The sequence below is a fragment of the Oryx dammah genome, unplaced genomic scaffold, assembly GCF_014754425.2.
Source record: "Oryx dammah isolate SB20612 unplaced genomic scaffold, SCBI_Odam_1.1 HiC_scaffold_2, whole genome shotgun sequence".
In the NCBI taxonomy this organism is placed as follows: domain Eukaryota; kingdom Metazoa; phylum Chordata; class Mammalia; order Artiodactyla; family Bovidae; genus Oryx; species Oryx dammah.
In genome coordinates, this window is record NW_024070186.1 from 190,101,714 (window position 1) to 190,114,050 (window position 12,337).

The 12,337-nt window shown below is 55.3% G+C and overlaps 1 protein-coding gene across 2 annotated transcripts in view; it reads right to left on the bottom strand.

Moving 5' to 3' along the window:
* Positions 1-4,714: 4,714 nt before the first annotated feature.
* The window catches only part of LIMK1 (LIM domain kinase 1), a 25,970-nt gene continuing 18,347 nt past the window's right edge, over positions 4,715-12,337 (bottom strand). For both annotated transcript variants that reach the window (XM_040260959.1, XM_040260958.1), the window contains 9 exons: positions 11,575-11,758; positions 10,976-11,062; positions 10,534-10,665; positions 10,122-10,181; positions 9,705-9,770; positions 9,175-9,331; positions 6,529-6,584; positions 6,145-6,302; positions 4,715-6,033 (listed from right to left, as the gene is read on the bottom strand). In XM_040260959.1, the coding sequence (XP_040116893.1) occupies positions 5,871-6,033; positions 6,145-6,302; positions 6,529-6,584; positions 9,175-9,331; positions 9,705-9,770; positions 10,122-10,181; positions 10,534-10,665; positions 10,976-11,062; positions 11,575-11,758 (1,063 nt within the window). In that variant the 3' untranslated portion in view covers positions 4,715-5,870. The remainder of the gene's footprint in view (positions 6,034-6,144; positions 6,303-6,528; positions 6,585-9,174; positions 9,332-9,704; positions 9,771-10,121; positions 10,182-10,533; positions 10,666-10,975; positions 11,063-11,574; positions 11,759-12,337) is intronic.

Here is a 12,337-nt window from a genome sequence, read left to right on the forward strand (position 1 = left end):
CCTCCAGGCTGACTGGCCCACTCATCAAGCACACGTGGGTGTAAATCCACAGAATGGAATCCAGGCCAACCTGCATGCTTCCCTCATGACCTCCATCGAGGTCCTCAGAGACCCGGACAGAGGCTGGAATGCAGGTTGTCCACCCCGAGGGTAGTCTGACCTGGGCCTGCCAAGCCCGTGGGGGTGGTGGTAAGTTCCTCCTCTCTGTTTTAGGGGAAGGGAAAATGATCTTTATTGAGTGGTTGCTCTCTGGTTTAATCACGCATCAGACCTGCACAGTGGGTATTACGCTGACCACAGGCGTCACTCAGTCATCTTTCATGCATTCACGTATTCACTGCACATTTACTCAGCACCTTCTGTGGGTGCATTAGGCACAGAAGTCTAAGACACCAGGAACTGAATCAGAACACCGGGGAAGTGAGTTGTGTCGGTTCCCAAATTGTGCCTGGCTGCTCAGTGGCTTCAGCTGTGTTCGACTCTTTGCAACCCTATAGATTATAGCCCTCCAGGCTCCTCTGTTCGTGGAATTCCCAGGCAAGAATCCCGGAGTGGGTTTTCATGCCCTCCTCCAGGAGATCTTCTCGACCCAGAGATCGAACCCACATCTCTTACGTCTCCTGCACTGGCAGGCGGGTTCTTTACCACTAGCGCCACTTCTCAAGTTACAGAGGAACAATCCCCACTGTCACCCCATTTCTGGCCCCAGATGCACCCAAATTTTGGCAGACTCTCTAGGAGGCAGTGTCAGGATTTTGGCAGGGGAAGAAGGCCTAGGAAACATGTTCTGAGAAACCTCCCCATGTGCTTCTGATTTGGCAGCTAGGATAACCAGGAAACTCGACAAGTAAAACCCTTTGAAATGTTTGATCAAATTAAAGTTATTTTAGATGCACAGCTGAGCTCCCAGGGAAGAAAGAGAAGACCCGGGGGTCCAGAAACAAACGGGACTAAACACCACACATGACCGACAATGAGTCAGTATGGCAGTTGGACTCACTTACAATGAAAATTGCACCCATTATTGTACCCATTATTAAGAAATGTTGTATACGTATAAGAAATATATGTATACTATGGCTGATTCATGTTGAGGTTTGACAGAAAACAACAGAATTCTGTAAAGCAATTAGCCTTCAATTAAAAAATAAATTAAAAAGAAAAAAAAGAAGTGTCGAGGGCTTCTCTCATGGTGCAGTGGTTAAGAATCTGCCTTGCAATGCAAGGGGCATTGGTTTGACCCCTGGTCTGGGAAGCTCTCAGATGCTGCAGAGCAACTAAGCCCGTGTTCCACAGCTACTGAACTAGAACTCTAGAGCTTGTGAGCTGCAACTCCTGAGTCCATGAGCCACAACTACAGCAGCCCCGCACACCTAGCTTGGCAGCAAGAATAGCCACCACAAACAGAAGCCGTGCATCACGACCAAGGGTAGCCCCCACTCACCACGACGAAGGAAAGCCCATGTGCAGCAATGAAAGCCCACCACAGCCAAAAAAAAAAGAAGAAATTTTAAAGAAATATCAAAGCCCTTAAACAAATTTTCACATTGTGTGAATTAGGACAATTATAGCCCCTAGATCCTGAGGATATACAACAACAGCATGAAAGAGAACATAAAATTCAGTATGCTTAAGACTCTTAAAGACATAAAATAATAAACCCAAACTTGAAGACAACAAACACTCCATCTGACAAAGAACCAAATAAAGTTTCTAAAAAACTGAAAATGTAGTTACTGAAAGAGCACCATCAAGCCCTCAAGGGGTGGATTTAACACAGTAGGAGTGACTTCCCAGGAGGCGCTAGTAATGAAGAACCTACTGCCAATGCAGGAGAAGCAAGGGATGCAGGTTCAAGCCCTGGGTGGGGAGGACCCCCTGGAGGAGGGCACAGCAACCCGCTCCAGTATTCTTGCCAGGAACACTCCATGGACAGAGGAGCCTGGTGGGCTACAGTCCATGGAGTGGCAGAGACAGATATGACTGAGTGCGCACACACACACACACACACACACTCACACACACTCTCTCACACACACACACACCCCATCTACCCTTCCCACAACGAATCTACTTTCTATGAATTTGCCTATTCCAGACATTGCATGCACACAGAGTCATCAACATGTGACCTATGTTTGGCTTCTTTCTCTCAACATTATGTTTTCTGGGTTTATCCACACTGTAGCATGTATCACTATTTCATTCGTTTCCATGGCTGAATAATAATCCATTGTATGGATATACTAGTTTTGTTTGTCCATTTAGCTGGTGATGGACATTTGGTTGTTCCCACTTTTTGACTATTACAAATAATGTTGCTATGCACCTTCACATATAAGTTTTTATGTGTACATTTCCACCTCTTCTGTTTCTAAACCTGAAAGGGAGATTGCTGGGTGATAACTCTGTTAAAAAAATTTTTTTTTAATTTATTTTTGGCCGTTCTGGGTCTTTGTTGCTGCGCACAGGGCTGTCTCTAGTCGCGGTGAGTAGGGGCTGCTTTCCATTACGGTGAGGGGGCTTCTCGTTGTGGCGGCGCGTCTTCTCGCTGAGCACAGGCTCTAGGGCAGGCTGCCTTCAGTAGCTGCAGCCCTCGGGCTCTGTAGCTGTGACTCGTGGGTTCTAGAGTGTATGCTCAGTAGTTGTGGCACACAGGCTTAGTTGCCCCGTGGCATGTGGGATCTTCCTGGACCAGGGGTTGAACCCATGTCCCCTGAATTAGCAGGCAATTTCATAAAAATGGGACCACCAGGGAAGCCCCATAACACTGTTTAACATTTTGAGGAACTGCCAAACTGTTCTGCACAGCAGCGGCACCATTTTATATTCCCATTAACAGAGAAGGGAGTTTCTAATTCATCCACGTCCTTACCAACATATTTTTCCTTTCTTTTTAAAAATTATGGCCATCCTGTGGGTGCTAAGTGGCATCTTGCTGTGGTTTTCCATGGATTTACTTTAGAAATACTGAATCACTATTACATTCCTGGGGTAAATCTTACTTGGTCATAGTATGTTATTCTTTCTAGGTATTTCTGGAATAACCATGGTGCCTAGTTTTCCTCTTCCTGTGCTGTTCCTAATTTTTGGCTTTAGAAAGAGAATGACACATCTGTGTACAAAAGATATCTGCGTCTTGTTATGTGGAAGCATTAAGCTGTTAAGAGTTGTATGGAAATCAAATATGGTAGAAAGGTGTGTGTGGGTGATGAGGAGCCAAAAGGCTGGGTTGTGCTGGTTGCTTATGGTGCCTCAGCCCCAAGCCCGCTCCACTGCCTGTTCTGTGATACTGTTGCTGGACTGCTGAAAACTACATTTCCCAGATTTCCTTGCAACTGGCTTCCTGTTGAGGTGGGCCTGCTAGCAGGGGCCCGCTGAGGGAGACTGGAACATGGAGCAGGTGAAGAGATTTTCTTCTGCCCTTGTCCAGCAGGAGCCGATGTTTAGCTCTAGCACTATTTTTGCATCTTTTTTAAAAAATTACTTTTGGCTGCATCCAGTCTTAGTTGTGGCACGTGGGCTCCAGAGCGTGTGGGCACACAGGTTTAGTTGACCCACAGCATGCAGAACCTTAGTACACTGATCAGGGATTGCACCTATATCCCTTGTAAAGGAAGGTGGGTTCTTAACCACTGGACCACTGGGGAAGTACCGCATCTATCTTCTTAGTAAGAAGTTCCAGCACCAACTGGAATCCAACCCTTCCCCCTAATATGCATCAAAAATCTAAGCACTGTTTTCCACGTCTCTAGCCAGCTTCCAAGATGACTCCAGTAACTTCTCCTGGGCTGTATTTGTGGCCTTGTGTAGACAGCTCACACGCTGGGTAGGGGTTGGTCTGTGTGGCTGGTGGAATATGGCGGAAGCAAGCCTGTGCGACTTCTGAGATTAGGTCCTAAAAGGCAGCGGAGCCTCTGCGTTGCTCTCTTGGAATGCTCACCCTCGAGGATGCTGCGAGGACAAAGGGGCCCTGTGGGGAGGCCTCTGAGAAGGACCGAGGCCTCTGGTCAACAGCCAGCCCAGTTTGCAGCCATGAGCATCAGCCATGTACCGAAGGTCCTTGGAAAGGGACCCTCTGGCCCCAGTGAAGCCCTCAAAGCACTGCAGCCCTGGGGAGTATCTGACCACAAACACAGGAGACCCCAGGCCAAAACCAGTCACCAAGCTGTTCCCAATTCTTAACAGAGAAGTTCTGAGCCACGAGTGACCACTGTTATTTCAAGCCACGAAATTTAAGGGGTGAACTGTTAACTTTGGCATCAGATAACTAAATTAACTTCTTTCCTTAAGTGCCCCAGCCAAGGGGTGGCCGCTTCCTACAGTTCAAGAGAGATGGTTATCTCAGTAACCACTTTTTGTCCTTCCACTGGATTAAACGATTTCCTGGATTAAATGACCTACATTTGAAATAACTAGGGTGGTTTCTAGTTTCCTGATAGAACCCTTTACATTTTAGAAAAAAAAAAAAAAAAAAGGCAAGCATGAAATAAGAGCAATCCATTCTCTAGTCTCCCTTGGCTCTCCACCTACTCCTCCCCCCACCCTCAAACTCAACTTTGGAAAAGCTGGGCCAACACCTCCATCCCCGCCCTCTTATCTGTCCCCACCCACACTTCCATTCCTGTCTTCCCAGACCAGGCTTCTAAATCAAAAGGCCCCTCTCTCCTCCTGTTTCTTTGGGGCCCCCAGACACACGTCACAATCCGGGATCTGGGGGGGGAGTACGGAATTTATTTTATTATTCTGAGTCTGGGTTTTGTTCCTTAGACGTCCCCATTCCTGGATGGAGATGACTCTTGTCACCTCTCTGAGTCATAGTCCCATGGGCCTGTTTTTGATTGTTTTCCAGGTTCAAAGTGCACTGAGAAGGCTTCACAGTTTTAATACTTCCTAGATGCTCAACTGAGGCAAAGTGACAAAATGGCCCCCCCACCCCTGCCCGCCGAAAAAAAATAAAACCCCAAGCCCCCAGCAGCTGCTGCTGCAGCCGTTATGAAAAAATAATACAAACTCTTCTTAAAAAATAGATTACACAGAAAGAACCCAGAGGACAGAGGGGTGTGGGGAGGGGCAGGGGCTGCTTCAGCCACTGGCAAGGAGCCTGGGGAGAGGCCTGGAGGGGGTGCTGAGATGAACTTCAGGGGGCTGGGAGGCTGGGGGACTCTGCCTAACCACCCACTGCAGCACCCCCCAGCAGCTCTGGCCCCCGGACCATGGCTCCCCCTCCCCTCCAGGGACCCTCCCTTCACCCTGAGGCCTGGTACCTGCTTCCCACTAAAGTGGCTTCAATAAAGAAAGGAAAAGACCCAAAGTGAGTCAGGGCTGCTGTCTGGCCCCCGGGACCTCCGCCCCATGGGAGCAGACCTCTCTCCCTTTGGGGGTTTGGATAATTATCCATACCTGCTGCTACCGAGACAACCCCCTGGGGGGCTGACGGGGCCCCAGACTCCCTGTCTGCTCCCGGGAACACATGAAGGGCCACAGTCGGGGGTGGGGTGGGGTGGGGCGGCCTGTCCTCCAGCCCAGCCTCGGAGGAACTGCAGACAGCAGAGTGTGCATGGGGGTGGGCCGGGGGGCAGGTGCGGGATGGGGCGCAGCTCACACGGGCCCTCCAGCTCATGCAAGGAGAGGCGGGAGGGGGCGGCCCCACCAAGACAGAGGTAAGGCAGGGTGAGGTGATGGTGTGTGTGCAGCCAGACCAGCTCTGGGGCCGGGGCAGAGATGGGGCAAGGCAGGGCCTGGCGCGGGGGAGGGTCTGGGTGCCCGCTGCCCCAGTGAGGGCGCCACACCCGGGCCGCCTCCTGTAAAGGAATCTGGTGCCGGGCAGATTCTCCGGAGGCAGATGGGGGCAGCCGGGGGCGCTGGGCTCAGTCAGGGACCTCAGGGTGGGCGGGCAGTCCGCTCTCGCCACGCCGGTAGGTCTCCCAGAAGCCCCTGTCCAGCTGCTCCAGCTGTGGGCCCAGCGGCAGGTGGCCAGCCAAGTGCATGTGGAGGGTCTCCAGCCACTGCTCCAGCTTCACAAAGGAGGGCCTGGATGGGGGGTGGGGGGTGGGAGACAGGAGGCGGGGGCATGGTGGGTTCTGGCTCTGCTCGGGAACCCCCCCAAAACACACCCCGCCCTAAGCCCTGCATCCCACTCACCTCTTCTCGGGGTCCAGGTCACAGCAGCGCACGGTAATGGGGAAGAAGCTCGGGGGGCAGTTTGGGGGGCAGTAACGGTCCAGGAAGCCTCGCACGTTGAGGCCAAAATCCATGGTGCGTGGCAGGTAGTCCGGGTCAGCGTTCACTCGCCCGATGATCTGTCCAGACGAGGCCTGGCAGTTACCCAGGGGGCCCCGGGGCTGGGTGCCACCCGGACGGGTTTGAGGGTGGGTCTGGCACCCGTCTGACCATGGGGATGCAGGCGGCAGCGGGCAGCCCGTCCCCACAGCCGCCCTAGCCTGGGGCCCCGGCAGGCCTCCAGCCTGTAGCTTGGAGCATGTGGGGAGGGGGCTGGAGCCCGCTGCCACCCGCCCCTGGGCCTACCTCGCACAGGACGATCCCGAACGAGAACACATCCACCTTCTCGTCGTAGCTGCGGCCTGGATGGAGAGACCATGGTCAGCAGACGCCCAGGGCCAGGGGTGCCAGCCAGCGAGGAGGCTGGGCCGGGGACCGCCCGCCGGGCCAGGGGATGTGCTGACCCGCAGGTGGGGACCAGGAGGCAGATGCTAGCAGCCTCCGCAGATCAGGCCCTGGGCTCTGACCCTACCTGGGCCCACCCAGGCTGAGCCAGCCTGCTGGGGGGTGGTGGCTAGTGGCTGGTTGTGGGCGGGGGAAGTCAAGGTGAAAGCCCTGGGCAAGGGGTTCCAGGCCCAGCTCGGTCACTAACCAACTCTGTGACTCCGGGCGTGTCATGGACCCTGTGGTGACCCCGAGAGATAACTGCGTCAGACCCTCAGAGCCTGTTGGTGCTACTGTTTTTGGAGAGATAAAGAACTGATTTGAAGATATGATTCAAGATCCTGAGATGAGACCACCCAGATTATCTGGGCAGGTTCTAAATGCCCTCCTGCATGTGGACACTCACTCAGCTGTGTCCAACTTGTGCGACCCTTTAGACTACAGCCCGCTGGGCTCCTCTGTCCGTGGGGTTTCTCAGGCAAGAACACTGGAGTGGGATGCCATGCCCTCCTCCAGGGGATCTGCCCGACCCAGGGACTGAACCTGAGTCTTCTGCATCTCCTGCAGCGCAGGCAGATTCTTTACCACTGAGCCGGCGGGGAAGCCCCCAAATGCCATCCTAACTGTCTTTATGAGAGAGACTGAAAAAGGAGAAGACATACAGGAGGAGGCAGCCACGTGGAAACAGAGGCAGAGATCGGGCCGATGTGGCCACAAGCCCAGAATGCCAGGGTCAGAGCTCAGACAGAGCAAGGAATGGACTCTCCCTTGAAATCCCTGGAGGGAGCAAGGCTATCCTGGATTTCAGACTTCTGCTGTAAGCACTCAGTTTGTGTGCATCTGCTACAGCAGGCTCAGGAACTGATACAGACTCTCTGAGCCTCAACCTGCCTTAGCTGTAGAATGGGAACAATACCGTCTACCTAATGATGTTAAAGATAATCAGGACAACCACTCTCACTGAATCCTGACTAGTTTACAAATATCTTACCCAATCTTCATACCATTTCTTAAAGATAGGGACTCTTTTTGTTTGTTTGTTTGTTTTATTCTTTTTCTTTTCTTCAAGATAGGGACTGTTAACCCCACTTTACAAGGGTTTCCCTGATGGCTCAGACGGTTAAGAATCCACCCACAATGCAGGAGACCTGGGTTCGATTCTTGGGTTGGGAAGATATCCTGGAGAAGGAAACGGGTACCCACTCCAGTATTCCTGTCTGGGAAATGCCATAGACAGAGGAGGCTGGTGGGCTACAGTCCATGGGGTTGCAAAGATTCAGACACGACTGAGCAACTAATGCTAACACTTTCACTTTACCAGTTATGTTATTAGGGGGTGGGTTATATTAACTTCGATCAGAGTTGGTGTTAAGATGACCCTGAGTCTGCCTGTCCTGACCCTGGGTTTGCGTGTCCCCTGCCTGTGGATGGAGTTTATCACCCCCAGTCCGGGCACACATGGGATCACTGTGTGACAGGCCTGAAAAAAGAAATGGACTGGGAGAAGGGTGCTCTGTGGGAGGCCAAATAACGGTCCTGGAGAGACCCTAGATCCTGTCCAGGGACCGCCTGCTCCTTGGACCCTTGGACCCTGAATGTGCTGCCTTTTACGGGACTTTGCAGGTGTCACTCAGTTAAGGATCTCATGATGAGGAGATGATCCTGGGTTAGCTGGCTGAGCCCTCTGATCACGAAGGTCCTTGTGAGGGAGAGCGGAGAGTCAGGGTCAGGGTAGGAGAGGTGCCGGTGGACACGTGTGTCAGAAAGAAGAGGCTGCATGCGCTGCTGGCCTTGCTGGAGGAGGGGCCAGGAGCCAAGGAGTGAGGCCGCCTCTGCAAACTGGAAGAGGGAAGGAAACAGATCCTTCCCACTCGAGCCTCGAGAAGGAACACAGTCCTGCTGACACTGGACTTGAGCCCAGTGAGCCTGATACTGGGCTCCTGGCCTCCAGAACTCTAGGATAATGTGCCTGTGCAGTTTTAAATGTTTTGGGTGAAACTCAAGACACGTAGGGCTTCCCTGGTGGCTCAGATGGTCAAGAATCCGCCTACCGTGTGGGAGACCGGGTTTGCTCCCAGGGTCGGGGAGATCCCCTGGAGGAGGAAATGGCTACCCACTCCAGTATTCTCGCCTGGAGAATTCCATGGACAGAGGAGAATTTCACAACAGTGGGCTATAGTCAATCCTTGGGGTCACAAAGAGTCAGACACGACTGAATGACTAACATTTTCACTTTTCACTTTTAGTGGGGTCATACTTCCCTGACCAGGGATCGAACCTGTGCCCCCCTGCATTGGAAGCATGGAGTCCTAACCACTGGACTGCCCGGGAAGGCCCTAGGATGACTTGTGTTTTTTAAGCCAAGTTGTGATAATCTGTTGCAGCAGCAAAAGGAAACTAATGACAGGACTCGAGGAGGAGGAAGAGGAGGCCGGGACCTCTGCCTCCAGCAGCTCCGCCTGGGACCATGCGGCCCCGGGGATGTGCCTGGTGGGGCCTCTGACTCACCGTTGATCATCTCGGGCGCCATCCAGTAGGGGTTGCCCACCACCGTGTACCGCTTTTTCCGGTCTGGCTTCTTGAGGCTCCGCAGATCCTCAGGCTGCGTCTTCTCGTCCACCATGAGCCGCGCCAGCCCGAAGTCGGCCACCACCACGTTCTTGTTCTGGGGTGACAGGGAAGCAGGGCCGTGCTGAGACACGCTCCCACCACCACCTGCCTACTCCCTCCTCTGCCTTCTGGGGGCAGCCTGTGGTCTCTCCATCACTGCCCCTTAGACCCTGGGCTGCCTGCTCCCATTGCCTCCCACTGAAGTATATCTCCCTGCCCCAAATCTCTTTCAGTAAACCTCCCGATTGCCCCAGCCCCCATATCCAGGCCCTCCTCCGGGCCCAGAGCGGCTGGTGCAGCCTGGTGTGGCCCGTGGCCACACTGTGGGCTGTTCTCTGAGAAGGTCACCCTCCCAGCAGACCCCCAGCCTGCTAGGAGTGTGGTGGGCGGGGGTCCTGCTGGCCCCTCCTGCAGGCCTGCCTGCTCACCTCGCGAACCAGGCAGTTGTGGGAATTGAGGTCCCGGTGGATGATGTTCATGGAGTGGAGATAGGCCTGAGGGTAGAGGGGCGTGGAGATCAGGGGGCAGCCGCGCTGAGGGACCCCAGCCCTGCCCTTGTCATCCTCCGCAAGGCTCCCATCTGCCCCCCACTGGGTTCCCTTTGTCCTCTCTTGAAGCTTCCTATGGAATTTAGGAGAATGGTAGAGAATTTTTTTGGCAGGGGTCGGGTCGGCAGGAGCGGGGCAGCGGGGGGGGGGGGGGACTGCAAAGCAAGGCAGGCGGGATCTTAGTTCCCTGACCAAGAATCAGGCCCATGTCCCCTGCAGTGGAAGCATGGATTCTTAACCAGGGGACCATCAGGGAAGTGCTACCCCGTGCTGCCCCCGAAATCAGAGCCTACTCACCATCCCAGAAGCAATGTCCTTGGCAAAGCTCACCCTCTGACTCCAGGGGTACTGGCTGTCCTGGGGGTGGGGGTGAGGGGAGAGAATGTCCAGGATGAGCCAACAGGGCCACAGGAACAGGACAGGGGATGAGAAAGGCAGGAGGGGGTGAGTGTCCTGTAGGGGCTGATGACCACCCCCCCAACTCTCTACGACACCCACAACTGTTCCCTCTAAGGGGTGTGGGTGAACAATTCCAAACAATTTCCTGACAGAGCGGCTCTGAGATCAGAGGCTGATCCCCAGTGAAGAGCCTGGGAGACTGGGGCCCAGGGAGGAGCTACTGGCTCCAGGGTCCCTCAGTGGGAGCAACTGGGATGGGACGCAGGTGGGGGTGGGGTGGGGGCGAGGGTGTGCTCTGCCCTGCGCTCACCATGCTCTTGATGATGCCCCGGAGCGTGCCGCCCTTGATGTACTCGGTGATGAAGTTGAGCCTCTTGTCCTTGTAGAGCACCCCGATGAACTTGAGCACATTCGGGTGCTCCAGGCATCGCATGACCTTCACCTGGGGAGTGGGGTGCAAAACGGCTGCGCCCCCATCTTCTCCCACCACTGTCCCACTAGAAGCCGCCATGGACAGTTCCCAAGGAGGGGGAGTCTCCACACCCCACCCCCTTGCTGGGGGGTCCTGCCACACCTGCCGCCGCCCTCCCCTTTGCTTGGGCTGCCCCCACCCCCAGGGCTGTCCCTGGCCCTCTCGTCCCACTGGCAGAGTCTGTCTTCTTTCGATGAGGGCTTGAGCGTCACTTCCTCCCGGAGCCCTTTGCCACCCACCCCCTCTCGATGGGCAAGCGTGGGGCAGGCCCCTCACCCACCTCCTTGAGAAACGTCCGCTGGGTCTCCTCGTCGAAGCGGATAAGCTCCTTCATCACCATCACCTCACCCGTCTCTCGGTGCGTCACCTGCGTGGGGACACGCGGGGCATGGGCTCTGCTCCAGGGCACCCCACAGGAGGCCCACCGCTCCCCAGGCAGATGGACACGCAGGGCCGGGGGATGAGGCCTGGCTGGTGGACATGGGCAACCTGGCTGGTGCCTTTTCTATAAACCTGAACCTTCTAGGCTGGTCATTGCCAGAGAACATCAGAGGCAGGAGAGGGCTGGTCGAGAGAGTGTGGAGCGGGTGAGCAGCCCACGTTAGGCTGAGTAGGGGGGCCTGGGGGAGGAAGCCTTCAGGGTCAGTCTGGGCTGCCCTCCCATCCCGACTCTGAGAAGCCACCGTCCCAGGACCTCCTTCACACCGTCTACTTATATACGGTAGCTAGCTCGAGGAGGCCCAGGGGGAGGCGAGCCCTGGCCAGGGAGTCTGGAAGCCAGACACCTTTCCACTGTGGCTTCCTGGGGACACTGGTGGGAAGAGGGTGGAGGGCCAACAGGTCATCCCCAGACGGTCCCCTCCCTGGCGTGCCCCGTACCTTGATGGCCTGGCCGAAGCAGCCCTTGCCCAACACCTCCCCATGGATGAGATCTGAAGGCCGGAAGATGCGGTGCGGCCGGCAGACCACACGGAGGGACTCGGAGCGACCCAGGTCCTTGCGCTGGGAGGCCGGGGAGCCCAGTGAGCTGGCGCCTGGGGACCTGTCAATGCTGCAGCTCCTCCTGGGGAGACACACCAGCGCCCAGTGCCACCGGCAGCAGGTGGGGCCCCGGCCGAGGGCCCCTTGGGGGAGGCCAGGCCTCAGCCCTGCCCCTTCCCCCAGCCTGCCATGCACCACCGATGCCAGTCCATGTAAATTGCCCGTAGTCAGGAAGGGTGGCGCTGGGCAGCTCTCCAGGGCCATCATGAGACCCCTGCCCTACCCGGATGCAAGCACTCCGTGCCCTGTCTGGCCTGGATTTCCTGTTCAGGAAGGAATGTTTGCCCTTGGCCTTCTCTGCCTGACGACCCTGGATCAGATGCTTTGTCTCCCCAGCATTTGAGTCCCAGGCCCCAAGGTGCAGAGGCAGACGACCTGCGCAGGACGCCTCTAGGTGGGCCTGCAGGGTGACCTGAGCTCCAAACGGGGGAGGAGGAAACAAAGGCCTTCAAGGTCACTGCTTCTTAGTGTAAAGGCTGTCACCCCAGGTGTCCCCCTGACCAGGAGTCCTGAGCAGGCCCCAGAGTGAGTAGCATGAGGACCTCCTTCACACAGTCTACTTATATACGGTAGCTAGCTCGAGGAGGCCCAGGGGGAGGCG